At 44.5% G+C, this 27,816-nt stretch overlaps 4 protein-coding genes across 8 annotated transcripts in view; 1 reads left to right on the top strand and 3 right to left on the bottom strand.

Annotated features, from left to right (window-relative positions):
• Window positions 1–118: 118 nt before the first annotated feature.
• On the bottom strand, window positions 119–3,914 carry LOC148388561 (spindlin-1-like). Its single transcript, XM_088394457.1, has 5 exons — window positions 3,566–3,914; window positions 2,967–3,012; window positions 2,289–2,536; window positions 1,970–2,203; window positions 119–1,374 (listed from the first exon to the last, which is right to left on the bottom strand). Exons 1-5 carry the CDS (start codon window positions 3,897–3,899, stop codon window positions 1,169–1,171), a joined length of 1,068 nt encoding a protein of 355 aa, XP_088250583.1. The 5' UTR covers window positions 3,900–3,914; the 3' UTR covers window positions 119–1,168.
• Window positions 3,266–27,816, top strand: part of polrmt (polymerase (RNA) mitochondrial (DNA directed)) — a 46,550-nt gene continuing 21,999 nt past the window's right edge. For 2 of the 4 annotated variants that reach the window (XR_015862180.1, XM_088394448.1), the window contains exons 1-3: window positions 3,266–3,953; window positions 5,346–5,460; window positions 5,539–5,686. Coding sequence is in view for 2 of the 4 variants with exons in the window: in XM_088394448.1 (XP_088250574.1) it covers window positions 5,643–5,686 (44 nt within the window). In the remaining 2 variants the exon portion in view is untranslated. Of the gene's footprint in view, window positions 3,954–4,242; window positions 4,829–5,330; window positions 5,461–5,538; window positions 5,687–27,816 lie in introns of those variants that run through there. The other 2 variants (XM_088394449.1, XM_088394452.1) reach the window with 2 other exon arrangements.
• Window positions 4,070–5,868, bottom strand: LOC148388560 (serine protease 57-like). Its single transcript, XM_088394461.1, has 5 exons — window positions 5,795–5,868; window positions 5,550–5,703; window positions 5,340–5,469; window positions 4,986–5,240; window positions 4,070–4,655 (listed from the first exon to the last, which is right to left on the bottom strand). Exons 1-5 carry the CDS (start codon window positions 5,850–5,852, stop codon window positions 4,455–4,457), a joined length of 798 nt encoding a protein of 265 aa, XP_088250587.1. The 5' UTR covers window positions 5,853–5,868; the 3' UTR covers window positions 4,070–4,454.
• Window positions 10,384–27,719, bottom strand: fgf22 (fibroblast growth factor 22). Of its 2 annotated transcripts, none has more exons than XM_088393978.1 (4): window positions 27,254–27,719; window positions 26,762–27,183; window positions 12,475–12,578; window positions 10,384–11,178 (listed from the first exon to the last, which is right to left on the bottom strand). In XM_088393978.1, exons 2-4 carry the CDS (start codon window positions 27,111–27,113, stop codon window positions 10,984–10,986), a joined length of 651 nt encoding a protein of 216 aa, XP_088250104.1. In that variant the 5' UTR covers window positions 27,114–27,183; window positions 27,254–27,719; the 3' UTR covers window positions 10,384–10,983. The 2 variants fall into 2 exon arrangements, with proteins under 2 accessions (XP_088250104.1, XP_088250105.1); XM_088393979.1 differs by having other exon boundaries at window positions 26,762–27,380; window positions 27,467–27,719.

Below are 27,816 nucleotides of genomic sequence, written 5' to 3'. Positions count from 1 at the left end.
TTTTTGTGCTTGAAAAGAATCAGACCTATCCAAAATCCTAAAATGAGTTTCCAGGCATCGCTGCACTCCCATCAGATGGGTAAACAGTACACTGAGAAATTACACAACTAGAACCCGATTTGGTGTGAGCTACCTGTTTATTGTTTGGCTGAAATAGTCACAACAATTGCACACAACTTGTACACATTAAATACTGAAAGTGCTGCAAGAAGCTTCAATTTCTTTTTTTTCTTTTTTTTTTTTTAACCATCATGCCTGTAAATGAAGACCATGATCGGGCAGGCGGGGACTAACCTAAACATGTAAATGTACAATAAAGTGCTCCCCACAATATCAACAGAGATTATAGGTTGTATTTAAAAATGTTCATACTGCATTTTTTTTTTTTTTTTATACTGCAAACACAACAAGCACCAGGACCCACTTTGACTGCAAGCTTATTTGCAGGTTGCCTATCGAGAAGACACCTGAATGCAACACAATTAGAAGCCTTCACACATGATCTCCAAAGACGCAGGTAGGGAACCTTTTTATCCACAGATTATTTTTGAAAACTAATTGGTGTACAGTATCATAAGTATTTGAGGTTGTATTAGTTTTTAGTATTTGGTTCCCTGACCTGTGATTGCTCTGAGATATGTATGCTGTTTAAAAAAAAAAAGTGAGCCTGAAGGCACTTGATGCTTCTTGTGGGGTGCAGTGTCATTTGGGAAGCAAGCAAAATCATCCTTCCGAGCGGTACAAAGAATGCGCCGTGGTTAAAGGAGCAAATAGATACCCTGCGAAAACAAAACGCTTTATTACATAGCCAAGTAGCGACGAAACATTAAATATCTTTTGTTGTAATAAGCACTTGTGCGATATTCCACTCGTCCCGACTTTGAAGAATAATTCCACAATGTATTTATCTCCCTGTTTGTCCACGTAATGCCAATGTGGAAGTGGGCTGTATTCCAACGCGGCGTCAGCAAACAAGAAAAATAGCCTATTAGACTCGGAATTGCGGCGACGACGAGTAGAGCGAACGCTACAGTTGTGCTGTGCAAACGTACAAAGGAATAAATGGCGTAAATGAACTGAAAAGCTTTGACTACTCTGCCATGGCTTTAAATAAGAAATGGCTGAGCGAGGGGACGACGGGGAGGGCGTCTCTTTCTTTCACCTTCTCTTAGGTGGTTTTAACCAGGTCATAGACGTGGATGTGAAAGTCATCGTCATATTTAATGTAGTAGACGGAGGGCTTGGCGGGGACTTGGTAGATGACCAGGCCGGTCCTCTTCACACCTTTGTCAGTCACGTACTCCACCTGTTTGCCCACCAGACTCTCAGTCTCTTCCCCGGGCTTCCTGTCGGCGGGCAACAGGTGCTTGTTTTCTGAACAAAGTAGAAGGGAAGATAAGTTTCGGTCCAAGTGGGAAGGCATGTTTAAGTACGTGTCACTCTTTTCTGTACTCATGGTCAAGACAAGCCGTTCACTGTTAGGCCGATCCCCAAAAAAAAAAAATGCAAGAGAGCTGGAGGTATTATTTTTGTCCACTAGAGGTCACAATGCTCATATCTAGATTGTAGTAGCTCTGCTTTTGAAGGCACACGATTTGGATATGCTCTTCTTTCATGAACTCAATTTTTGCAATGTGAATCTGAGCCAGTGTAAAAAAATTCAGGATGCATTTTACCAAAAAAACATGCTATGTCAAATTTAATATGCACAATCAAAAAAATAATGGAAGTTAAGCCGCAAAAAATTAACCAAAATATGGCGAGGGAAGACTACTGTTAGATAATAGTCACTTTCAAATTACTCTTGATTACTGCCACTAAAACAAATAACAGAATGACAACAAATAATTCAGAGTTCCAAAAGAAGTGTAGAAATGTAGACATGCAAACAGTGCATGAGACTTGGAATGGTATGGAATGCATGTCAGATGGTGCATCGTGACATAGTTTCCGATAGAAAGTTACATACCCGCTTCGGGCAGAATCCTAAGGTCCCCGTCGGCGTAGTCGTCCCATAGTTGGTACATATAAAGAACCGGGTCCTTTTCATAGGTGATGTAATACCAATTAGTCATGATCGGTGCTCTGGAGAGCACCATCCCTCGCCACTCGTTCTTCTCGCCATCCTCCTTTTCAAAAAGATGCTCCACGGCTTTGCCTACTAACTCTTCGGCCCCCGGGGGTATCTTGATCCGGTTGTTTACTGTAGACAAAAATGCACATTTTCACTATGATACATGTGCTTGGATGAAAAACGAATTGTCAGGCATGTTCGGGGCCAGACGTACCGACACTTTCGGAGAGGACCTGCAGGTTGGACACGCGCTCGTCCTTGAACAGCTCGATGCCGTAGACGCAATCAAAGCCGTCGTACTTGACCATGAAGAGCGATGGATTGACGCTGAGTCTGTCCAGCACGGTGCCCTTCCATTTGCTCTGGTTGCCCTTCTCGCGCCAGTTGTGCTGAATGCGAACACCTAGGATACAGTTGGGGTCGGGGCTTCCGGCGTCGCTCAGCTCACCGCTGCTTCGCTTCCTGCCAAGTAGAAGTTTGTTATGATTGCACTTGGAGGGTGAGGCTCTGACATGCCATTTAGCGTTCAAATGTATTGATTTATTTTTAAATAAGCAGAAAGGGTTTTGGTAGTATCTCGCTAGATTCCCACCTCCACATTCAAAATCAAAACAAAAGCAACTGCCGCTTAGATGACCTTGACACTCGTGCAGCATCTCCAAGATGTGTCTTGCCGAAAGTTGTATTTGTTGAAATACTACTGGGTAGAGAATTACTTCATCTCTTTTCCTGCATTGCTACCAATTGCAGAGAGGAAGGAATTTATTTAGCCACCCTTGGGGTAATGTGTAGCAATATATTAAAAGAAACCTTTGATTGATTGCTGCACCATAATTTATTTTATGTATTTAATATCACCATTGGAGGAAAAATTGCTGCAGTGTGACCATACCTGCCTCTTTTCTTTGACATGCCTCCACAAATTCGATGGTTACAGTCTAAAGGGAAAAAAATAACGTTATATTAGTGACAGTGGGAATATAACATAATATGTGGAACATTTTCTGAAATATTACCCCCACTCACACCCTTTTTTTCCCCCAAAAAACATTCTGAGGCAAGTTGCGCCAACGACTGACGTCATCCTAATGCGCGGAGATCGACAGCTCCCCTCAGCCAATAGCATCGCGTCCCGAGGCACCACTTCCTGTGTATTTACGTCGCCTAAACTGCGTCGCCCGCAATGGAAGTGATTATGTGCATGTATGTGGGCGTGTGTGTATTTGTGCGTGTGTACGGGCCACATCGTCTGGCATGGCTAACTAGCTGTTAGCTCACCGCTAAATAACAGTTTGGAACTAACAAGCCCTTGCTCGATACGCCAGTTGTGTCGAACGACAGCTACTGTTGGCAAAATGACACTGTCGTACAAACGGGAAAAAAGTACGTTTCAAATGTAACGGGACGAAGGCTACCTAAGGCGTCGACACACCTGTGCTGGCAAATATCCAACGTATAAGGTCATAGTTTGAGTCTGTCGTGCCATATTACCAGTTTCCCTCGCTTGTCCGAGCGGCCACCTCAATGCAGACGTTCCAGGCAGGCAAGGGAGGGGGGGCGATTGGAAGCTACATCCGCCTTTCAGAAGTTGCACAGAGAGCCGAAAAGCACAGATTGCCCGGACGCCAATGAGCCTAACGTCTGCCTTCACCTGTACGCAGATTTCATATCGGTTGGGGACTTCTGCTGAAGAAAATGTTCCCCCACACGGAACCAGACTCGAGGAAATCTCGCGAAAGCTGCGTGAAATGCGGGAGATGGAAGAAAAATACTTCGTTTCCCAGCATGCCGTTTGGTTGCGAACAGCTGGAGAAGACATTGACATGAGCGCAATGAACGCTGGGAAATGGAGGCCGGAAAGTTCCACTCCAGTTGGCAGGTACAGTATTTTGCATTTTGATAAGAGAAAATTTGATTAATGTGATTTATTCGTGGGTAGCGCTCCCGTAAGTGACAGGCGCACATTACGTATCTACAAATGAAATATTCACGGAATAAAATAATCCACATCTGCATTTATTGATCATGTTCCATTCCAACATTTAATAAATGGGATAAAAAATTTAAGGAGTCAATACATATCTAATATTGTTTTATCCCCAAATTACATTCTTAAAAAGCTTGTCTGAAATTACCGGTTGTTGCTTCTGTGTTGCAGTGCAAAGCAGGAAAAAAGGTAGGAAAAATTGGTAATATTTTGTAATTTAGAATTTTGATTTCTCTCGACGTGCTTGTGGAAGTTGCAAAAAGTCAAATCGTAAAATGGCGAGTTTGAATTATGCTTAATGAATACCACCCAGCAAAATCAATCAAGACATAGCGATCATTCATTGATTAGCTCAGAACCAACACATTAGTCGTCTAACTGTATTCGATGATGTCACTGCTTGATGTGCAATTGTCGAAGATGATGTCGATGTTGATTTGGCGAAGTGCTGTTCAAAACATTGGCTATCCAGTCGGTAAAGGACGAGACGCGCGTGTAGACGTCGGGGGTCCGAGGGTTCCCGCATCGTCGTCCGGAAAATGACACCACACCCGCGGCCTCGCCGTCGCAGATCAGCGGACCACCCGAATCACCCTGAGCATGTCACAAAAACATAGGAGTTGATGTATTTAAAAAAAAATAAAATAAATAAAAAAGGCCATTTCATTAATCGTATCTTTGTAGCATATGGGACGCTTATTTTAAGGTCCTTGAATACATTTTTAGAAATAATAAATTCACAATTAAAAACAGAGAGAGCAATGGAGGTAAGCAAATCCTGTGATTTTTCAAACTAATTTTAGCTTTACGTATAGGTGTAAAAAGGATTACAGAGGATTTAACATCGAATTCATCTTGGGCCAAAAACATAGCCTTAGTTGTTGGCTTTGATATGGTAGTGGTTCACTGCTGTTGAGAGCTTACCGAACAGAACCCTTGAAAGACGCGGGACCCGATGCCGCACACCATGGTCCTGACGATGGGGACCGCCCCCCATCGTCTGCGACAGGCGCGCTGCGGCAGGACGGTGACGTTGACCTCCTGGAGAGTGTTGGGCAAGGTGCTGTTATCGCCGATGTCCCCCCAGCCGGCCGTGATGCACCTGTTGCGTCGTTCCAGGCGAGTTTTTTTGGGAACAATCAGCTGCACCGCCTCCGTTAGTGTGGCGTTGGCGTTGAGCTGATACCCATCAAATGGGAAATATAATTCATGTCTTTTTCTTTGACTTTTTGAAGCCCAAAAAAATCAGAAGTTATTTCAACACATCTCTGTTCTCACCTGCAGGAGCATGATGTCGTTTGCATGGCCATCGTAGTCAGGATGCGGGATGTCTCTGATGGAGGTGAACACCTGCTTGGTGGACTCCGTCCCGCTCAGGGAGTCGACCCCCAGCACCACCGTGAGTCGACTGCAAAAACAAACATTCATGCAGATTTGATATCAAATCAAGGTTCTTAGCAGGGTTACCTCATTTTAGTAACTTCTTACCGGCGTATCCTGCAATGTGCTGCGGTGAGGACAAAGTCTTCTCTGACCAGCGAGCCTCCACAGATGTGCTGACCCTGAAATTGAAGCGAGGCCATGTACGGACGCGAGTGCGGCGGAGCGTCTCTGCCTCCGACAATGTGAGTACCATCAGCTCCTAAAAAAAACAACAACATAAAACACTCCTTTTATCATTTATTTTCTAAAAGAGCTTTCAAAGCTTGCTTCAAAAAGACAAAGTCGCTCACCATTTAGAATGAAGAAGAGCAGCAGTATGATGGCCATGGTACTTACTCGAATGCACATCTTGCCTCTGAGTCTCGTTCCTATTATTGTGTGCACTCAAACTGGGTTGCGGTCTAATTGTTGCTTCAGTGTATTGGCCAACATGCTGGTGGAGGTTTTGAAAAGTCAAAAGAATTGCAAACTGCCGGGTTGCACCATTTTTGCAATTAAGAGACCCAAGGTCACCTCAGTTGCTCTCATACTAATATTAAACATTGCACGGCTTTCGAGGGCTGAACAATGAATCAAAATAAAATCGACATCGTAATGAAGTAGAACTTTGTAGTTGTAGTGAACAAACTGCAAGTGTTTAGTAAGTTTACAATTATAGTAAAGAAATCAAATATCTGTTCATTCATACCTAACCTATAAATCAAAATATTTAAGTAGAATCTGATTTTTTTTATTTTAATACAGTAAGATTAATCCCTTGCTTGTGTTTGTTTAAAATACTATTCAGCCGTCGTCCTGACTGTAAATAAATATCTTTAATTGCCAGGATTACCCTAATTATGAGTTTGATTGCTAAACATTGGTGCAACAATCTCAATATTGTACAACTTCTGAGGTGTTGTTTTTAAGTTGTAGTAAGTTTCCCTTTCAACATATTTCCTCTTGCGAGGGCACTGAGGTCAATCCTGGCCCAGCAGCAAACGGTTTGTTGCAAAACATACGTCATGTAACATTAGTGAGCCACAATTTGGCCCACGGGTAGTTGAAGTTTTGGTTCGTCTGCCTTTATACACTAAAATGCATCTGAATTAGAAATATTGAGTTCTAATTGAAGCGCAGACTTTCATCTTGATCTTTTATTTTCTGTCAAGGAATTACCTCCTCACATTTTCTGTTTTGGGGCGTGAGTGATGGTCATAATTTTGATAGGCAGTGTTAAGTAATTGTGATGCCCAGCAGAGGGCGACAGAGTGACTGAAACGTTTTTTCAAAAGACATTTTCATATCACGCCGTTAGAGGGCGCTGTTTTGCCACAAATTGTGTAAGCTTGTTTCTGGCTTGAAAGTTTGAAAGAATGAATTTGAGATCGTTTTGGGGTGCAATATGAGTTTCACAACGTATCTTGCAATATTTGAGCTTCTTATCTGTTCTCATTTGATATACAGCAGTACCTAAAAATAAGGCTAGATAGCAAATACTTGTCAATACTTCTTAATATTTTATGTACTCAGGTTGCTGTTTTGTCAAGTATTAGCATAGTAATTATAAGCATCTAATCAACTCTCCAAACAAAAAAAAGAATCACCTCGATACAAAATAATATGTTGAATTTCCGCCCTGTGTAATAGACATGCCTTTAGACATGGTGAAGCAGCATGTGGCTCATCATCCAATGCGCTGCTATAATTTTAGTTTGACAAGAGGTGGGTTTTAGTGTCCAATCTGTGTCTCCCTTGAAGTTCAAACGAGGCCAATCATTTTTACTTTACCGTACATCTTGCTCTCTAATAGTATTTCCTGTTCCAAAGCCTCCCCTTTTCTTCTCATCTCCTTCCGACTCACACAGCGGTCCTCACCTCGCCCCCCTAGTGTCTGGCGAGGCTGCAAGCATCCCGGGAATGCTCCGACGCGGGGTGTCGTTGACCCGCGCCACGCGCATTCCTTTGGCATACCATGGCAGCGCTTCAGGGGGAAAAAGTGGCACACTCGCCAAGTCCGTCTAAGGCCTTCAGACGCCGTGGCTAATCCGCTCGGCGATAGCGAACCGTCCGATCGCGGGTTCAGACAGGATTGCGGCAGTCGGTGAAATTTCCTCTGCAGGTGTTTGGCTGTGATAAATCCATTTGTTCGGGCTTTATGAAAGTGCGCTTTCAAGTCTGATTCTTGTGTCTCTTTGTGTGTTTGCTTGTTGAAACGAGTGTGAAATGACAGTGGGACTGCCAGGCTTAAGTTGAGATCTTTTGAGATCAAAATCATACCAGGATACTGGAACATGTCCAACCTCCCCACAGCGGTTCAATTTTAAGTTAGATTTGCTATTTGCCCATCTGTCCGTCCATCCATATAATAATATAAAAATAATAACATCATGAAATATTAATACTAGACCTATAACTGTTATAAAAATGAAAGATTTTACATAGAAGTAAAAATAAACAACTGAGATAATGTGGTTGTATAAGTGTGCACACCCTCCTATACCAGAGTTCACTTATTCAAATTCGTCTCTTCCTCGACCCAAATTTTCCAGGGATGCCGACCACCTCCCATTTCCATAAAAGCGTTACTACTTGTTACACTTGCTAGTGCGGACACACATGTACTGTGTATGTAAGGCAATCTCGCGTACACGCCGGCCCATCAAGCCGCTCTTTGGTCGGCCCTTTCAGCGCTATAAGTCGGGCTGTTTTTGTAACAAAACAAGGCCTAATCCTAAATTCAGCGAGTCGTGAATGTGCCTCAACAAATGGCAGACAAATGAGAAGGATTAGCCGGGGCCCGTGAAAGAGTGAAAGGTTTGCCATTGATCTACGGTGGTCCTTTTCTCTTTCAGGGCCACTCGGTCTGAAAACCCCACCGGGTAAGAGCATACAGGGCCACTCCAGAGCCCCCTAGGCCACCGAGAGACACACAACAGTCACAATTAGTCTCAGGAGCTGTAATGGCAATTCAATAAGCGCTTTGGGTTAAAAAAAAAAAATAGTGCCTCGCCCGTCCGTCTTGCCCTCTCCCCCCGTTTTCGTCTACATACATAAGATTGGTATTATGAGCGCTGTTTGAGGGGCTGGTTTTTTTTTTTTTTTCCCTCCTCCCCCCCCTTTCTTTCCCACCCACCACAGTTCTTTTCAGCCGCTGGGAGAAAAAATGACCACACAGGGTTTCAAAGGTTCCAGAGGCAACGGGTTGTTGTCACTTGAAGCAGCGTGACTTGTGGCCTCTGCGGACTGCGGCCGAAAGCCTCCAAGCATCCTCTTTCTAGTCCGACTTTGGATCTCATTTGGGAGCTTTCAAACTGCCCCGTTGTTTTTAATGAGATGAAATGTGCTGCACTTTGCAGATGTTTCCACCGAGCTCCCTTGACACTTTGGCCTGTGTCAGTCCAGACATTGGTGTTTTTCACATCGTCTTCCCGATGTCCTTTCCATCCTTTTTCACTGCTCCTTTTGGGACCTTCCATGTTGATTTTGCCGACCCTCCTCATTCTCGCTTTTGATCAGGATCCGTCTTTCTCGAAGCGATGATTATAATTACAGCCCACCTTTTTAGCATCGGATGGCACTTTGACACTGATGAGCAGGCCAGGCCAGTCCAGCGTGACTCTGTTTTAGTATTCAGTGCCAGTATGTCACATAAGAGGATGCACCTGCTCATTCACTTGCCTTGCAAACATTTACAGTCCAACGCCTTCAATCTTGGCAAATGAAATGTTTGAGCAGCCAGAAGCCGCCGGTACACCTCATTGCAGCCAACTCTTGACTTTTTAATTGGCGCTACTCTATTATGATTATTATTTAAACCACAAACAACCTGGCGCAATTATCAAGGAAATAGCAGATTGTTGGCTTGCCTTTAGCCAAAGTTGAGCTCATTCATTTGAGCCAAAACAGATTTGAAGTTTCTTGCTTGTTTCAACACTTCTTTCTCAAGTCATCATTCCCATTGAAATGAATACAAGTGACTCTTTGCTGAGACAATATTAGTCATTCTACGCAGAGGATAAAGAATATGTGACTTTTTGAATGCTATTATATTATGGCTGATGGATTTGTGTTCTTTGCTTAAAGGGTTATAGCACTGCCAGATAGATGCTAATTAGCACCAGCATTTAGCTAGTGGGACCTTTTATAGCCAGTTGTTTTTTATACACAAAGTGTAATTCTCATATGACGGTATACTTGCTGCCCATTTTTTAATGTATTCAATTGATTTATGTAAAAGTATTCCCAATATAAATGATATCAGCGGGACATATAGTTTTGCAACCAGTTTTGGGGGGGCGTATTATGGAGGTGGCGCTGTCTCTACCGTAGTTATCCATCCAATGCAAATGACGTGAGGGCATTTTGCAAAGAGGAACAGCTGAATACAAGCGTAGCAGCGGACCCCCCATGCTGCTATCTGGCTGCCGCCGGGTTGAAGTACAGTGCGATGATGCGACGCCCTCCTGACCAGACGTGTCCCCCGCCGGAGTGGTCTAACATAAAGACGCGCTGAAAGCTTGGCCTTTATTCACCCTCCCAACGGCCGCCATTCATCGCCGACTCTCCTTTCTGCTTGCTGAAAAGACAGAGTGGCCTCCTGTGCCACTGGAGCGCTCGCCTGTGTCTAAATGACCTTGATGTCCCCCCGCGCCGATCATAAGCGCCGCCCCGCTGGGATTCTTGTCATGATTATGATGATGACGATGAGGAGGAGGGATTATGGCCAAGGCCTCCGATGGAGATGTTACAAACACTTAACTGTCAGTGAATAGGCACAAAGGCTATTGTCACCTTTTCACAAAACAGCGGAACCTCCCAACGTACAATTCTCCATTTGAACAATATGCTGAAATCGATAAACCATTGTACAATGAGACTGTTAAAAGCCATCTTGAATATATTAAATGTTTTATTAGCCTTGTTGAGAAAAATGTTAGCAAGAACCATTTATTTAGTGTACAAAATGCATGAACGGAAACTGGAGCTGCTACGTCACATCAAGTGCACCTACAGCCTCTATGTAATGTAGGCCAATGTGGAAACGGGTTAGTTGACTTGAGATTACCAAGTGAAGGGTGCACGCATTAGAGACACAGTGAGAATGCTTGAGGGGTGCATGCACACAACATACGACTCATCTAAAACCGGCTAGTAGTCCACCTATGTCGAGACGGCTTGGGTTTGTGGTCTCTTAAGTAGTCCAGTATCCAAGGCAGCTGTGAGACTTCTTTGTGATCTTTGCTGTCTGACGTACTTTGTGGATTGACTTGAAGGAAAAGCAGGCTTTTTTCAGTTCAACAGGTCCAGTTGACTCAAACACATACACGCCTGAGGAAAGTACCACTCTACTGTCAAAGTCTTTTTCAACATGGGGAAAATAACTTAAAAGCACAAGCTAGCTCTACAAATAAACATTACAAATCTGATCAAATGTACATATATGTGACACGGGGGGGGAATGAAGACGTCCGCTTTGTCGTATCCGATGTCAGGCGAGCTAGGAGGGCAGCATGGGGAGGAAGTGAGTGGACGGGTGTCTTCGCCTGGCCTTGTGGCCGCGCCGCGGCTTCCCCCGCCCGTTCAGCGAGACGAACATCTGCCTGCCACCGTGCTTCCAGCGTAGCGAGGCGTATGTGTTGTAGCCGTTCTCCTCGATACGCTCTTTGAACTTGCAGCTTGGGTTGTACTTGACCTGGAAAGGACGAGAAAGGTCGTGAGCACCGCTGTAGAACATACCCATGGACAACTCCTCTTGTAGCTTGATGCTAACGTCTATTTAGCAAATTAGTAGCAAGCTTGACAACATTGTAGATTTTTACATCATACCACACAAATGTCATTGTTTGCCATGATTTGCCACTGGTGTTCCACAAGGCTCCATACTAGGTCCACAGATTTTTTTTTTTTTTCCATTCTAAAGCTCACAATGAATTGCTTGCATTACATTAGAGAACTTGTAGCGTTCCGCACACCTCGATACTTATAGTAGGAAAGCTTGATGAGATTGTTTTGTATTTGGGTGAATTTTAAGTGTTGACCCGACGTGATGGTGTGTCAGTTTTGCGTGAAGATGAACAGATGTGTGAAGGCAATGCAAGCAAAGCATAGCCGCGCTTTCATGGGTACTTAGCGCTCTTTATCAGATAATCCAACACACAAATAATACTACCTTCCCCTCTATTTGAGGTACTCTGTTGATAACGCGCGGATGCTACTAGTGCGGCGGAATGTTATTGAGGCTTCACTTTGTAGCAGGTCGAAGGTGATCCTTATCACTCGCTGGCTGACTGATTGCGTGTCTGTTTTTTGGCGGAGGTAGACCGCACACCTCAGGTCTGATCTTAAACAAAGAGGCGGGAATACATTTAAAAGCCTGATGTACAGCACACAGACCAGACTCACAAAAAAAAAAAAAGAAAATAGAGGGATGGCACGCAAAGACTTTTAAAGGAGCCAGGTGGCTCTTTGTCATTGCTCGGCTTTCTTGTGTCTGCCGTGTATTTTGACAGTAAAACAAGCCGCAGGTGTTACAGTCGTGATGGACAGGAACACTTTGACCTCATGGTGAAGCTCACAAGGGAGCTGCTGGTCCAAATTGTGACCTCCGCTCAAATATGCTTCCCTTTTTTCACAATGCAAAATAGTAAGTCCAGGCTGAGTCCAAATTTGTTTACGACTTAAGAAAAGCTTTCCAAACAAATTGTACTTTATTGAGTCTGTGACCTTTTAAGACCTTTGAATGGTGGATTTAAAGCTTAAGTTTCATTTTTAAGGATTTAAGGCGCTCATTTCGGATATATAAAAAAAACTTTTTTTAAGGCTACCTTGATCAAATGTAAGACCTCTCTTGATTGTGACCGCTAACAGCTCTTTCACTAGATTGTAAATTCCTAACTAGTTCAGTGAATCTATGACCTAGTTGAGACAGTTCAGACAAATCTTCCGAGATTGACCTCCTCCTCCAACGGTTGGCTGGTTGTAAACTCACCGATCCGAAGAGCGTGCCCTTCTTGGACATGGCTAAGTACAGCCCGGTGCTGACAGACTTGATGGCAACAACTCCCACACTGACAGATCGGATTTCCATCAGACCTGGAAAATAAAAGAGTGAACCAGTTAGCTTTTTTTTGTGTGTGTGTGTGATCCTCATCAAAAGCCGGCCCAATCAATGGGATGCCAGATGCTCTGTGGCCAATACAAGAGAGAAAGCACACAGACACAAAGCATTCATACAACACACGTTGAATTAGATCATATTGCGAAACTTGCGGAATTGTTTGGGGAAGGGGGCTGATGCCCACAGTTGTTTACAGACGGACAAAAAAAAAAAAAAAAAAACGCTGCGTCTGCTTTAGCCTCATGAGTGCTCCTGCTAACGCTGAGAATAAGCTGGCAAGTTTGCAGGCTAATTGTTTCCTCTGGGCACCGGCTTGCAAACGAGTCCCATGTGGCTCACGCTTGATCTGGCTTTTGTCTGCATGCAAAAAAAAAAATAAAATAAAATAGAAAAATTAAGCCGTGTGACCATTGTCACAAATGTTGAGGGTTTCAGGGCGTTATTCTGAATGAGAATGAATTACTTCAGGAAAAGATGACTCTTTTTATGATATTTTCTCACGGCTTTATTTGCAAGAGCATCCGGATGTGGCGGTTCACCCACCATCATAGCTTCCACACATAAGAAAGGGAGAAACAAATAACAAGCTAGATTAAATTATGTTGACACTGGAAAAAAAACTTTTGCGTCATAAAAGTCACCCCCCCCCTCCAAAAAAAGTGGCGCTGTTGATAATAATAATAATGATATTGTTTTTTGAGTAAAATTCTGATAATTGTTTAATTGGCTGATTACTAATTAAACTAAATATTTGAAATATATATTTTCCTCCCTTAATGCTTAAAAAATAATGATATGAAGAACAATCAGAAAAAAAATCCATCAATTCTTGCTGTTTTTAAAAAAAATACAAAATTAAATCGGCTGATAATCATTCAGGCCCTAGTTACGATGTTTGTTATGATGACCTAAAACTCTGTAATTTAAGTCTGGAAACAATGTTAGGCAGAAAAAATAATATTACAAGACTCTGCTTCTCCCATCACGATGTCCCGTTTTGAGCGTGTCATGTCTGCCGGGTGAGATCATCCCGCAGACACCACCGACTACAAAGAGTCCAAAGCAAAAAAGTCAAAGTAAACAAACACATGGAGTTCCTGTTGAGTGTCTTTGGTCTCGACTAGCTCCAGCTGCATAGGACCAGGGAATGCCCCATTAGTCCGTCCAGGTAGGCATCCAGCTGCACCCCCATCATTCCATCATTCCTCCGCTTCCTCTGATCCTCTCACTTAACACTTTGATGGCAGGATTCCTCTTTTTTTCTCCCTTTACGAGCCGTGTTTACAAACACCGGGTGTGCTCTGGTGGCACCTGGAGCGCGCGAGCGACTCGCAAGCAATTAGCCGAGGCCCGACCGGCCGATTGGAGCGCTGCAAGGATTTACGGGGGATTAGTCCAGGCCAATGAAAAGCACTGGTGCCTGAAAATGCTTCCAGCAGTAATTGCCGCTTGGACGTCCCACACACAGGAGAGAATCATGTTTGTCATCATCTATATTTTGCCCTCTTTTACGTTAAACAGCTTGACCACAAAATCAAAATATGTCGCGTTTTAGCGAGTAGATCAAAGTGAAGTACTTTCATGTTCCGTTTTAATGTCTGGTTCACCTAAAAAACAAAAATCTGTCATATACAGAACTGCCAACCTTTCCTTCGAGTCTAAATTATTACAGTAATTTCTAAACGCAAGCGAGTCACAGCCGAAAATTATATTTGGGGAAAAAAATAACAGTGGGTCACCCTGCCCAAAAAAAAAAATTGGTAGATAATTGCGACTTGACTCATCCGTGATTGCTGCTAGCTTTAATAGATTCATATCAGTGGCAGGAAACAAACGCTAGCAACCGAGGACTTCGCTATTTCCGTTCATTTTTTATAGTCGTCGTTTTTTTTCTGGACAGATGACAAAAAGAATCCATATTAGGCTATTATGTTCATTTTTTTGGTCTTTGTAGTCCCTATTCTTCTATGAATCCTTTTTTTAAGTGTGGTATGAGGGTAATTATAACTCTAAGAACATGTTTAGTAGCTTATTGAAGTGCATGAGTAAGAGAGAAGTGTCCTCGAGGTTGCGGTTTACGGCTTATGGCATTTTTCTTCCCAAGAGTCCACAAGCTAGCGGCACAAACGCAAGTCTTTTAAATGATATCAAAAGGAAGAAACACTGGAGTCCAATTAGCTGTTTGCTCTTTAGTGGCATTGGAGAGTGAAGGGCCCTTCTTCAGTGTGTTCTGCTATGCAAGTATCAACTGATGGCCCCATTGAGCTCATGAAAAAAAGTGCTTTTGGCTTCCCACTTGCAATTGGGGAGATCTCTTAACCTTTGACATGTTTTGGCTGGGACTGTCAATAAGCTCAAGCTGCCATTACAAGCAAATCCCGCGCTATACATGTCCAGTCAACTGTGGACTCGCCATTTCTTTCCCCTTTCTATGGGGATTTTTAAGTCTTTTTTTTTTTTTTTTTAATTTAATACTCTTTCTTTTCCTTCCATCCCCCATTTTTTGGACGTTAGCCCATCGTCAGATCATTTAAGCCTTTTCTGACCTTGGAAAGGAAGGGGGAAAAAAGGCAGAAAGCAAAGCGAAAGAAACTCTCATGGGGTTCTTTTCCTTTTGTCCAGCTCATGCTGGGCGGGGGGGTCAGAGGTGGGGGGGTGGACGGTGAAGGTGCTGCTTTTAAGATGGGCTGGTGGGTAAAAAGGGGGGGTGGGGGTCTTTGTTACTCACCTGAGAGGTAAAAACAAGATCTTATTAAGCTAGGTTTTGAATAGAGCGCACAAAGTGTGGAAGAATGGCAGAAAATAGCCACACACATTTTTCCTCCTACTTTTCTTTTTGTTCCCTCGCCGGCTCTTTAATTTCTCGGGTTGCCCCCTTGAGCAGCCCTCTATGGCTCAGTGCTCGACCAGAGCCGAGCCTGGGAATCTCGTAGTTCCCGCTGCGCGCCTGTGCTTGATTGACACACCTTTTCAATTATTTCACAGTTTGCTTGCTTTTTAAACGGAGAGGGCCCTGTTGGTTTTTTTTTCTTCCCCCTTTCCCTTCTGCCCTCCTTTACAAAATAGCAGCTTTTCATGTCTGGTCCCGGCCGCCGGGCCTAATGGCTGTGACCAGCACCTTTGATCAGCCGTGACCCCCTCTGAGGTTCTGGTAGTGGGTGAAACGGGCCGCCTGTGTGTATCGACGCACACAAAGGCGGTATGGCTCCGTATTGCTTTAAACACCTTGAGAGATCGCTATGGGAACATGTGCCGAGGTGGCGCGGGACGGGAACTGCTGATTGGTGGACTCTCGTGAATTCGTTCTAACAAGTTTTGTCATAATCTTGAAGTCATCATAGAAATACAAAGTTTGGCTGCTTGTCATTCATTTGATCACGTTCAAAGGACATTCAAATCAGAAGCAACACAAATAAATATTTCCCACCGTTGTTATGTAAGTTAGTTTGCTTTGAGGATGCCCAAGAATAATTTATTTTGCTCCATCTCTTCATATTGATTGCTAGCTGACAGGTCGAATGTTCTGGAAGTCTAATATGTCCACTGCGTGGCATGCAATAGTTGGGCGGCTGCTGATGTCATCGGCCAGCCACGTGAAATCCGATCTTGGCGATAAACTGTCCTTTTACAGGAAACTTGTGTGCTGAGGCTAAATAGTCACTTTTCAAGCGGCACACTTGTCGAAATGAAAATCCAGGCTCTTGTTTCATATGACTTGAAAACCTTATTCATTTGTATTTGTACTTTTTAGAAAACCCATATAAATATAAAACGTATGGAAAAAAACTCGATATTATTTGTCTTCTGTAACAAAATGCAAATTCTGGAGGAAACAAGAACAAAATGCAAATTCTGGAGGAAACAAGCCGTTACCAATATTAAGATTGAACACCTGATAAGATGAAATACCGCCGCAATGGTTCCTTTCTAATGAGGTGAACTGCGCCACAACGGGGCTCTCACTGTGAGTGTGTTTCGTGCAATACAACGAGTGTGTGCGCCGCGTAACCGACTCTTTGTTACACAGCAGCTGCCAGTCTAGACTTCCCTCCCTCCCTCCCTCATCCCTCACTTCATACTGTACCTGTCTCCCATCTGCCAGCCTGCACATTCACATCCTTCGTTCTCTTCACTCCTTCTTCCTCTTCCTCCCTCCCTCCAAACACGCTTCACACCTATTGACTCCAACAAGGCGTCGGTATGATTTATTAATTCCCTAGCAACAGCTGTGAGACAAACCATATAGACAAGCGATCTTGCATACTTCTGCCCTGAGAACCTGAAACCAACGTTGCTCGTTTAGACAAACTAATTGACCCACTGGTGAAAGGAGACTTGCAATGCATATAGATGGATCATTTTTATTTTTTTTATTTTATCATTATTATTTTTTTACCATCAATCCAATTGCTAGAAGTTTTTTTTTTTTTGCATGTCGGGCCAAATCAATCCTTGCAGTAGACCAACTGCTGTTCCCCGCCTCTGCTTCAAACGGAGCTCAAACTGTCTGGAAGTAACCGGATTCGGAAATCCTGGACAGTTAGGGGTCCATCAGCTATGTGCTCACGCTCGCTTTAATCAAATCAAATTCGCAGAGGAAACAAGAAGCAGGATTATTTGTCCACCTCATTTATGCTTCTTTTCTTCTTGGGCACTTGAGCTTTCGCAGACGCAAACACGCTGTCACCGAGGAAATCACACGGTACACACTGCGTGCCGTCATTCCGACAATGTCATCTTTTCCCTTGAGGATGTGCGGTACAAAAAAAATTTTTTTTTTAGTGCAAGGCCTCTGGAAATTATTTCGTATCAATTAGACGCAGCAGTGCCAGGTGCTGATGTTCTCTCTTTCGGGTCTGTGAACGCCACATCTACTGAAAGCCGACTCCCGTCCCCTTGTTGGCCGTAGCGCCGTCCGAAAGAAGTGACATTCTCCCACACATACAATCCACAAACCCCGTCCTCCTCTTTCAGGACTCTTCAGAGACCCGTGTTACCCCGCCCCCTCGACTCCCCCCCCAATCTTTTTCAAACGGGGTTGCTCGGGAGAAAGACTCCAGGGATTAGCCCCGGCCAGGTTCTTTCAAAGGCCATTAGAGCAAATTACAGGTATCCTGTTACCAGAGTGCTGGGACAGGCCAGGTGAGGGGCGCAGAGGCCACGTAGGAGAGCAAGGGGTCAGCTCGGGACAAAAAGACAAGGCCACCCTGGGCCCCACTCCATCGGAGGCTCTGCCCGGCTTCGCAAACTGCTCGGTCCGCATCCATGAATGGCTCACTTGATGGGACCGCCGAGACATTGTCTCACCACTGTAACTTTAGCCTTTTTTTTTTTTTCTTATAGTAGCCCCCCAACATACACACACACCTCCCTCTGCCCAAGCCTTTTTTTTTCTGATCCTCTGATAGACGTGGGCATGAAAAACTAAAGAAAATCTACTGTAAAAACCACTAGAATGACACTTAGTGGACACTCGCTCAACAATCTGAATTGAATAATTCAGAAAAAAAATTGTCAATGATCTTAATCTAATACCCCAACCATTCAAAATAAATAATATTTTTTTATAATTATTCTTATGCAACCTAAATGCCATAATTCCTCATTTGATCCAACCCCAACCATTCAAAATAAATAATATTTTTTTTATAATTATTATTATGAAACCTAAATGCTTTAATTCCTCAATCGATCCACCAAAGTAATTTTTGCCTTTTTTTAAAAAAATATTAATCAAGTAAGTAATAAACATTTTCAAGTTTCGTCACATTAGCAACGTGTATACTAAATAACAAACAGGAGAAAAAATTGGATTGATGAAGAAAAAAAATCCCACCAACATTTTCAGGTAGTTCCACCATCTGTATTCAGACTAGCTGAGGTCAAATGCAAGTGCACAAACAACCTTACCATATGTCAACGCTCTGATTGGAGTTACATTGAACCATCCGTGATCCGGACTTCGATGTAAGCCGTAATGGCAACCACACGTGTGCTGTCAATGTATCATTAAGAGACTGATGTTGTTGATAAAAATGCTAGAGATGGCCACGGGGAGTTCCGTATCCTGTCATTTTCTTTAGCATCTCACACACACACATGGATCGGCCACACACACACCCTATCCCAACCGGTGGATGACAATCTAGTGGAGGAGCTGCGGAAGTGTTTCATTAGCCAATTACCGCTGTAGATAAGGCCTGCGTTCCCACAGTCCACAGGGCCGTGGGTCAAATGTGACCAATTACCCCCCCGCCAACCCCCTTGCTAGTCCCCTCACAGAACAGATTATTGCGTCTGATTTACCCCCAGTCAGACAGACTGACCCAGTACTCCGCAATCCACATCTGGAGAGGTCTGAGTGGGCTGGAAGTGTGTGTGTGTGTGGGGGGGGGGGGTCTCTGTGTGTGATTGCACTGAAATAACGGCGACAACCTTTAGAGCACGGGTGGTCAATCTTTGGCCTCTGGGCCATATATGGCCTGTGAGCGTTTGATTCAGTGCAGTAGACAATTCGAAGAACAGCAATGGGGCTTTGCACCTTTACGTTGTCTTTGGGAAATTGAATCGGTCAGAACAGGACCTGCTTTGTTTGTCTAAGGAGATGTTTCATTTCTCATCTGAAGAAGCTTCATTGGGTTTTGGGCATGCCCGGATCTCAAATGGGATAATTTTTGGGGAAATGCAAAACGATAGTTGTTAATTGGCTTGAAATTAGTTCTGTGCTCCCTCCTATGAGCTCCAGTTAGAAGGCCAACAGAAGCATTTTGGACCAACTGGAGAAGCTTAAGGGAGGACCGTCTGACTCTGAAATAAACTACATTATAGTAATCCAGCCAAGATGTAATGTAGGCAAAGATTGCTTTACTTTAGCCATCTGCCAAAGATTTAAAAAAAAAAGAAGCTGGATTTAACAATATCCGCAATTTGCCGCTCTAATTTAAAAATCACTGTCCAATTTCAAACCCAAATTCATTCACACTGGCCCGTTTAAATGAACATGAACAAACGCACCTGCAAAATTTGGTGAATTTTGGAATGTAAAGCAAAATGGTCCCCCGCGGGATCGTATAAAAACTCAAATGCCCCTTGATGTAAAGGTTGAAAGTCTGTGCTGGTATTTACCCCCCTCATCAAGCAGTAATGAGTGCACACGTCCTGTCCGTGCTGTTGTAGACCCCCCCTCACCCTCACAAGATGTGATTGTACTTAACGGCACATCAATCAGTACTTTAAGGAACCCATGGGAAGCCCCTCTGATGATCAAACTCTAATTTTACAAGCATATTTAGGGGATGGGGGGCAACCTTAGGGAGAAGCTGGCTGCCATGATTGATAGCGGGGGTGAAAAAGGTTAACGAAGGCCAACAGCGTGCGCCTGTGTGGTACCAATCTTCCCAACCAAAGAGGCCTTTTCTTTAATCAGGGAGGGGTGGGGGGGAGCAAAGTGCCTCCAAATCATGCATCACATCCACAACAAGCCAGCGGCCGCCTATCAAAGGCTTCGCGGACAGTTACGAGCAGATCTGCCCGCTGAGAGCTTTGTGACTCACGCGGCTTCTGCAGTTTCCTGCACTTTGCTGCCCTGGGAATAGCGGACGGCACGGTGGAATCCACATTAGTCTGAGGTCACCCCCCCACCCCCCTTACATGCCGCTAAATTGCAGAAAGCTGGCATGCCGCTTCTGCGTCTGCGGCTGCTTTTCGTTGGCAGTCCAGCACAGACTCGGAAAGACGCGGGAAGTAATCAGGCAAAAACAAAAGGGCTTGTTTACGCTTTCCGAGCCCTGGCGTTCATCGGATTCTCCCGCAATCTTCATCCCGGAGTAAATTACAGTCACTTTATCGTATGTCAGCAGCCCCTTTTTTTAAGCCGCCTGCACTTTTCCATCTTTGTTCTGCGGCGCTGGTCTGTATAAAAGGCGGGAAGGCACCTGCGCATAACAAAATTCCACAATGCTCGACCCCTTCTATTCACGGGGGAAAATAAATATTTATGTTTGTACTCAATGTCAGCACAAGAATTTTTTTTCCCCCTTCCTGCCCCTTTACATCACTGCCACCTTCAAGTGTGTTGCACAGGCGAGTTCCAATGAGTGAGCACACCACCTGACACGGAATACACTCCGTGGCCTTTGCCTGGCCCTCATTTACATTATTCAAATGAGATGGGCATACGGGGAGGTGACAGAGGTCAGGACTCTGTCACAACTGTCACCTGCTCCACTGGCCAGACAGCCTTGACCTCCCCCCCCATCCCACCTGCTACGGAGGGAGAGGACAGGTAATGTAGACGACAGGTCCAAAAGTACCGACCAAAACAAGATTACAATTCCATTTTACTTCATTTTACATTTTAATTTAAAAAGTAGTGTTAGGCTTAATCGAGATGTTTAAAAAAGTTTTCATTTTGTGGATTTTTTTTTACTTTAGCTGAGGTGCCTAATGAAGGGTCTGGCCCGTGTGTGTGTGTCTCGAGTGAAGTTGGTGTCACCTTACAAAAAATGAGCTGCAGAATCGGCAACATGACTCTGCAAGTCATTAGAACAAAGATGGCTGACTGTCCCAGCGCAACACTTAGTGCTACACAAGCGTGTCTCCTAATGAGGAGCATGTCTCCTCCAAAATGGGAAAAACACCCGCTCACAACTACACACACACATGGATAGAGGGTTACAGTCTGGTTCAAATTAGTCATTTGGGAAAGGAAGCACACATCTTTTTTCAGTTTAGGGTGCACTTCATGCTCCTGCAATGACACGAGTCTAAACACTGGCCACATGCATTCCAAGTGCACACACCTTCAAAGAGAGTTGGCAAACGTGGAGATAAAAAGCAGGTCGCATGTTCGATCGTGCGCATCACATTTGCATTCAATATCTTGATGACTCATTCGATCCGCCTCACATTCGAACGCAGACGGCTGGAGGTTCAGTGATACATTTGATGTTAGTACAGAAAATCCCGCTCAATTGTGTGTGTGTGTGGGGGGGGGGGGTCACACAAATCTGGTAGCGCAGCTGCAGGCTCGTGTATAAAAACCGCCAATCGTAAAAACATGGAACTACCTTTCGCAATTAGCTGCATGTTAAAAGTTTGCTGCTTTGTATTTGTGGTTAGCGTGTTTAGCTAGGTGGCCCAAAACAATATCCTTTACGGTGATGACGTTGTTTTGATTCACCTGAGGTGTGAATGATTTCACCCATTTCACACCGATTGCACTTTATGCCCAGTAAAGTCTATATTTTTATAGCCTGATTGCCTGACAGCCAGTCAATATTTGTCCTGCATGTTGTGCCAGCTCTATTTATGTTTATACGTTTAAAGTCTATTGGGACTTTATGGAACTCCCTTGTGCACCTGTGATAACAATAGAAAAGAAACAGCAACAGGAACATCACACATAGGAACGCCTTACCAACTCTTATTGCTTCCTGTGTGGACCAAATCAAACAAGACACTGGGCTAAGAGGGTATGTCTGTCTTTAGGGCAACAGGTGCCCTGCATTCCTCTCCAGTGTCGGGCTAACTCGCATATTTAAAGCTATTCAGTCAAGTAGTTAGCCGTAGCGACATATCGAAAGGATATGGAATAATCTGGAATAATCCAGACTATCATTGAAGTTTGTGAGAGAGCTTCACAAAGTATCTCACAATGGGATGTACAAGAGTCGAACTTACTGTGTTGCTCTGTGTGATTAATGCTAGCTTGTTAATGTTAGCTCGTTACAAATAGCCTCTAATCCCCAATCAATAGGGGAGGAAGTTTGTTAGTTTTCTCAGAAAGAATATTCAAAGATGTCTTTCTTTCATGTGATTTCTAAGATTTCTAAACTCTGAGAATATCAGTGTTGTTTTAATTAAGCGCTTCAAAGTCTCAAGTGTCTTGGCGGCAGCGCCTGTGAAGTTGCGTTTCTTTTGTGTCACCTTCACACCCACAGGATGTAACGATGAAGGAATTGGGTGCCGGAGCCAAAGTCAGACACTATAAACCCAACGATGAACCCAGTAAATCCATAAATCCAGCAGAGGAGCCAAAGCCAGACTAGTTGTTAGCGACTAATTGCTCCATTCACGATATGGCGCCCTAGTGGCAGAAAGCAGGGATGCTCGATTTAGAACAGCTTGCAATGGGTCAATAATCATCTGCCTTTCGCAAGCAAAGGTCACAGTCCAATCGGACTGAATGGCGATATGATTGATTTATAGCTTTCCTCACCATTTTAGAATATCAATTCTCATTGGGGACACCCCCGGAGAAAAGCTTACATCGGGCCTAACGAGCCACTGGAAAAGCTCCAGCACTCCCCTTAGCTTTTCATTCCCACCTCAATGCCGAGCAGAGTCCGCCCCTGCCCTCATTAACATGCATATTATACTGATGCAAAATACCAAAGTCCGTTGATCCAGTCACGTGTTCCCGTTTGACCAAATTACTTCCAAGTCCCGAGTTTATGTCACAAATGATACGTCGTCGTAGGAATATGCTAACGTTTCTATACTCCGAAGTCTGAGACATTGGTGAGGGAGAGACTGTTGAACAAGTTGGAGATTCCCGAATACAGGATGTTATGAAATGGTTAGTGCGGAATTTTCGCCAAGTAATGGCCGGAGAAACTGAGTGTGACTAACCAAAATATGTGTACACAAGTAATTAAAAAATTACCATAATATGTTCCATTTTATGACTGACAGGATCATCTCAGTGCCATCGGTCATGTCATGGTTTGTGCACCTGGCATGGGATGGATTCCTGCTAAATGTCCTCTTCTCATCCGCCTTGTGATCCGTTCGTGAGGTTCTGGGCAAAAGTGTTTAGTGAACGTCTAAAACAAGTTTGACTCATTTCCACAACATATTTCATCAGGGTGGAAGATTCTCCTAGCACTTCACTTGCTCCCCCACCTGTTCTCATACTCTGGGCGCCATCCAACTCAAACGTGAACTCAGAAAACCCGAGAGATGCTGCTTGCGGAGGGAAAGTTAGTAAACACGAGTTGCTCGGACGTTGGGTCAGAACTGAGCTGGTACGGCAAACCTTACTGCTCACGAGTTTTAGCATACCGTGAAATAATCCTGTACACGGAGCTACTTTTCCTCTTTACGATTTGTCATTCGAAAGCCGTTGCTAGGCAGGGCTTTGCAGCTGTCTCATTAACAGTCTCTGACCCGGGACAGGATATGATGCCGACCTGCCTCTTGTAAACACTGCCTGCGTGTTTTCCCCTCTCAAGCATGTTGTACTTCAACATACGCGCGTGTCCAAAAGAAAAACACATCAAGGAAGAAGTTATTTTTAGCCACTTTAGCGATCACATGATACTTTGTTTCCTTAGCTGGTGTGGCTGTTTTGGTATATTTCGCGCTATCGTTGACTCTTGAGGCCGCGGTGGATGTGTGGATAGCACATTCACCTCACGGTTCGGGGGTTCGAAAACCAGGCTATGATCTTTCTGTGTGGAGTTCGCATGTTCTGCCCGTTGCTTGTGTAGGTATAACTAGCATAACTAGCAAGATGGTCCGGCAATAGCAAAATCAGAAAAGTAGGTCACCGTGGCAATAATAAGCAGAGACTCAGCCATCCATTTTTCGGGCTTAAATTTTTTTAAATGCAGTTATCAACGATTAAATAATAATAATAATAATTGATTGATGATTAATAATTATTAAGTTAGCTCACATCTCGCATTGATAACCGTCAAAATGCGGAAACCCAAAGCTTTGCTGTTTGTGTGCATTTGAGTGTATGTTTGTGTACGTTTGCGCATGTGCAGCAACGTCTTTCTCCGAGCACTTTGAAGAGGTAAGCGATATGCTGACAGACCGCCCTCGTTCGGACGAGGCTTTCAGAAAAAAAAAAAGAAAAGCATCAATCTGAAGTTGAAGGCTCTTTCATCACAATCTGTAACTCTAGACACCCGCTGTTGGTTTTGTGTTGTTATTTTCAATCTCTTCTGTCCAACTCATTTTAGTCCCTCATCAAATGCCACTTTTCCTCCTCCCTGTGGCCTCTTCCCTCAGCTGTTCCATGCCACTGTTCCGCTGGGATTGATACAATATTTTCCAGCCCTCAATTAGCACATCGCTTGTTGACTAATTCAAAATGTTTTTACGCCTGAGAAGGTGCTGGAAAAACTGAGTGGCGTGGAGGTGAGGCCGACAGGAACCCGTACCGGCGCTAGAGGACAGGTCGACTTTTAAAGCAGCTGTTGCGGAAGCGGAGGATCCGAGTTCGTTTGGTATCCGATTCGCCGCTGTGGTCATTAAATATGTACGAAGTACCACTCCAATTTTCTGCCGCGCTACCGTATCAGTATCAAGAAATCGTGTGGGTCAATAGGCTTTAAGCCTGATTGAAAGCCTCGGCGCCCATTTGTAGCTAAATAAGAAGCTTTGTGTGGTATTACGAGATGCGACCGCATGTTCCAGTTAAGCTTTTGACAAGACCGCCGGGCCTTTGGCGCAAGGCTCGAATCAAAGGAAATGAGAGGATGACGGTTAAAGTGAACAGGGACGTGACATAAAGCGAATATTAATATATTGATGAACATTTATATATTTACAAAGACAGGTGATGGCTGGCGTTAGTCTGCATATTTGTCAAATGTGCACTGGGGAAATGGGAGGCAACAATATTTGATAGATTGTGCTGTTGCTCTTTTTAATAAATACTTGCAGGTCTGCATCTGCAGATTTGTCTAGTCAGTTTGAAAAATATAATTTTTTTGGAGGGGTGGGGACTTCAGTTTCATTGTATCCTATTTTTTACAGTAAATATATTTACCTGTTTACTGCTTATTTTCATTTTCTGAAGAATTTAGGGGGGATTTCCAAAGCATTTGAATAGTCGTAATAATATGTAATTCTTTTGTCAACTATACAGTGCGCATTGTTATATTTAATACAGAGTAGTGATTCAAAAATGGATGTCCATGAATGAGCTTGCTGGTGATTTTAACTTCTCTGTAAAGAAAGAATAATTCCGCTCCTTAAATGATGCCATTTAACAATTCGTGCAGCAAATACGTGACATTACAAAAACTAAATAAAGTTTTTGTAATTCCCATCCATGAATCCTCAAATACTACAATGATGCCGATAAGGTATCTGCTCTGCATGCTCTACCGCTGCAACTAAAATAATTTCTTGTCGTACCTGGCAGCAATAAACGCCTGAGTGAGTGCAGACAACTTCCCAATGTAAGTCACCTCACCTTGACTTTCAAACAAGTTTGTGTAGGTGCGAAAAGACATTTCCAAGTGCCTCATTTGGACAGGTGAGCAAATGTCACTCACAAGTTGGAACAGTGGCAACAAGCCTGCCAGTGACTTGAACGCAACAGCTGCTCCTTCCCCTCCACCTCGGTAGCCATGTGGAAAAACTCTGAGTCACCCGGTCGTGTTCAAAAAGCGCCATTAACAAATACATAAATATGACAGTCCCAGCATTGCAGCGGGCCCCGCCTGTCACTCTGAGAGTGACGGACATGGAGCAAGGGCAGCTCATGAGTCAGCTCCTCTGACCTGGTCAAATGTCTGAAAGACATCCATTGAAGGACACAATGAGGTGCGGCCGCTGCACTTCTCAGGTGTCCTGCCAACCGCAAGTTCTGCATGCGGGCGGAGCGAGTTTTATCTACGCTAAAAAGTCTTAGCGAGGTTTTGATAAGAGGACCAAAAATGTACAACATAAGCTAATAATATTTACTCCAACAAGCATAATTCAAAAAGCCCAAAAATTGAGAATGAAATCTATGCGGATGCACGCAAAGCCAGATTCGGGCCACTTTCCTCAGCATCAAAATAGTGCGTGTTTCCATGGATACCAGCCGCTCGCAATAGATGCGCTTTCATCACAGTTTTGATAAGTTCCTCCCCGGTGACCCTTTTTGTTTTTCCATCCTAATATCTTTCCTCAAAGAAAATAAATGCAGCACCGGGGTGTCCCCATGAGGATCTTAAATCCACACCGGAGCGTGCATGTCTTACCTAGCAACCTGCGTCCTCTTTACTCTAAACACAACACAAGAAGCTGAGTAATGATAAAGATGCGGGAGATCCCTACGAGCAGCAATAAAAGAGATAAGAAAGTCCGACAATAAAAATCGAACGTCACGAGATACACGGCGCCCTCGAAGAACGCTGCGTCAGCGACTTACTGTCAGCGTAGTTTTTCCGCCGCGTGCCGTCCACCTTGCCCGTCTTGTCAATGCACAGGAAGAACTTGTTGGCCGAGTAAAGCCGCCGTAGCCGCACGTCGCCCTCCAGGTGATTGTAACTTCTCGTATGCCTCTCCAACGTCCACGAGCAGTTGGCGCCGCCCGCCAGAACCCGAAGGGGCTCGCGTCCCAGCCCGGGAGAGCAGGCCCCCGAGGCGGCGGCCGTGGTGGCCAGCAGCAAGGCCAGGCAGAAGGAGGCCGCGCCGGGTTGCGGGGGAGGCCGTCGCCTGGCCGTGGCATCGGAGGGTTCAGGCGGATGGAGGTGAGCGACGGATGGCGTCCATCTGCACATGGTGGGTCACACTCCCCCGGTGCAAGCTGTAGGCATGCTGATGGCTGGGAGACGTCCCAGTGCGAGAGTCCTGAGGAGAAAGGGCAGCCGCTCACAGGGGACCCCCCCCCCTTAGATGTTGATCAAAAAAAGCTTCCTACTGCAACAAGCTTGTCAAAGTTCCTCCGACGGTTGTCATCTTGTTCCTTTCACATCTCTTCATTTGATGAAAGTTCCTCTCGCTCCGCTCTCCTCCTCGCCGTGAAGGTTGCCTTCCAGTTGAAAGTCCTGAAGGATGATGCTTGTGTGTTTGTGTTTATATATACATGTATATCTCTGTATGTGTGTCTGCGTGCGTGGGTGTATGTGTGCACCTTGCGATGGTCTGCTCTTTCCAGCTGGGCGGGAACAAGGTGCCTGTCTGAGCTGCTGACCCGTGGCTGGGAAGGAGTTGAATGAGGGTTGATGACTGACTGTGTGTGAGTGTGTGTTTGTGTTGCCAAGAGAGGGAGGGAGCAAGCCCGTCTGCATGTGTCAGAGTGAGCGGCAGCCGGCGAGTGTGTGTCAGCTCACTCGCTCGCGCGGGGCAGTGAAGCAGCAAGCCCGTCGACGGCCTGACGCTCTGCCGGCCGGGCGTTTCTCTGCTCAGTGGGAGCGCCGGCTGACTCGCCGTGCATTTTATTTTATCCTGGGCAGGGCTAGCGGCATCCGAGGAAGGACGGGG

The sequence above is a fragment of the Syngnathus floridae genome, chromosome 13, assembly GCF_059516105.1.
Source record: "Syngnathus floridae isolate MCC-2025c chromosome 13, RoL_Sflo_1.0, whole genome shotgun sequence".
NCBI classification, from domain to species: Eukaryota; Metazoa; Chordata; class Actinopteri; order Syngnathiformes; family Syngnathidae; genus Syngnathus; species Syngnathus floridae.
This window is presented reverse-complemented; position numbering and strand designations above follow the sequence as displayed.

What these genes read in the sequence shown, in the direction of transcription:
- LOC148388561 (XM_088394457.1), bottom strand. Translation starts at nt 3,899, where the DNA reads ATGTCAATGTCTTCTCCAGCTGTTCGCAACCAAACGGCATGCTGGGAA. An exon ending in GGTCCTCTCCGAAAGTGTCG is followed by an intron (nt 2,204 to 2,288) that starts GTACGTCTGGCC and finishes TTTTGTCTACAG; the next exon opens with TAAACAACCGGATCAAGATA. An exon ending in TAGGATTCTGCCCGAAGCGG is followed by an intron (nt 1,375 to 1,969) that starts GTATGTAACTTT and finishes TACTTTGTTCAG; the next exon opens with AAAACAAGCACCTGTTGCCC.
- LOC148388560 (XM_088394461.1), bottom strand. Translation starts at nt 5,852, where the DNA reads ATGTGCATTCGAGTAAGTACCATGGCCATCATACTGCTGCTCTTCTTC. An exon ending in GCACATTGCAGGATACGCCG is followed by an intron (nt 5,470 to 5,549) that starts GTAAGAAGTTAC and finishes TTGTTTTTGCAG; the next exon opens with TCGACTCACGGTGGTGCTGG. An exon ending in TCTTTCAAGGGTTCTGTTCG is followed by an intron (nt 4,656 to 4,985) that starts GTAAGCTCTCAA and finishes TGACATGCTCAG; the next exon opens with GGTGATTCGGGTGGTCCGCT.
- fgf22 (XM_088393978.1), bottom strand. Translation starts at nt 27,113, where the DNA reads ATGTGCAGATGGACGCCATCCGTCGCTCACCTCCATCCGCCTGAACCC. An exon ending in GCGGAAAAACTACGCTGACA is followed by an intron (nt 12,579 to 26,761) that starts GTAAGTCGCTGA and finishes TTTATTTTCCAG; the next exon opens with GTCTGATGGAAATCCGATCT. An exon ending in AGGGCACGCTCTTCGGATCG is followed by an intron (nt 11,179 to 12,474) that starts GTGAGTTTACAA and finishes CGTCCTTTCCAG; the next exon opens with GTCAAGTACAACCCAAGCTG.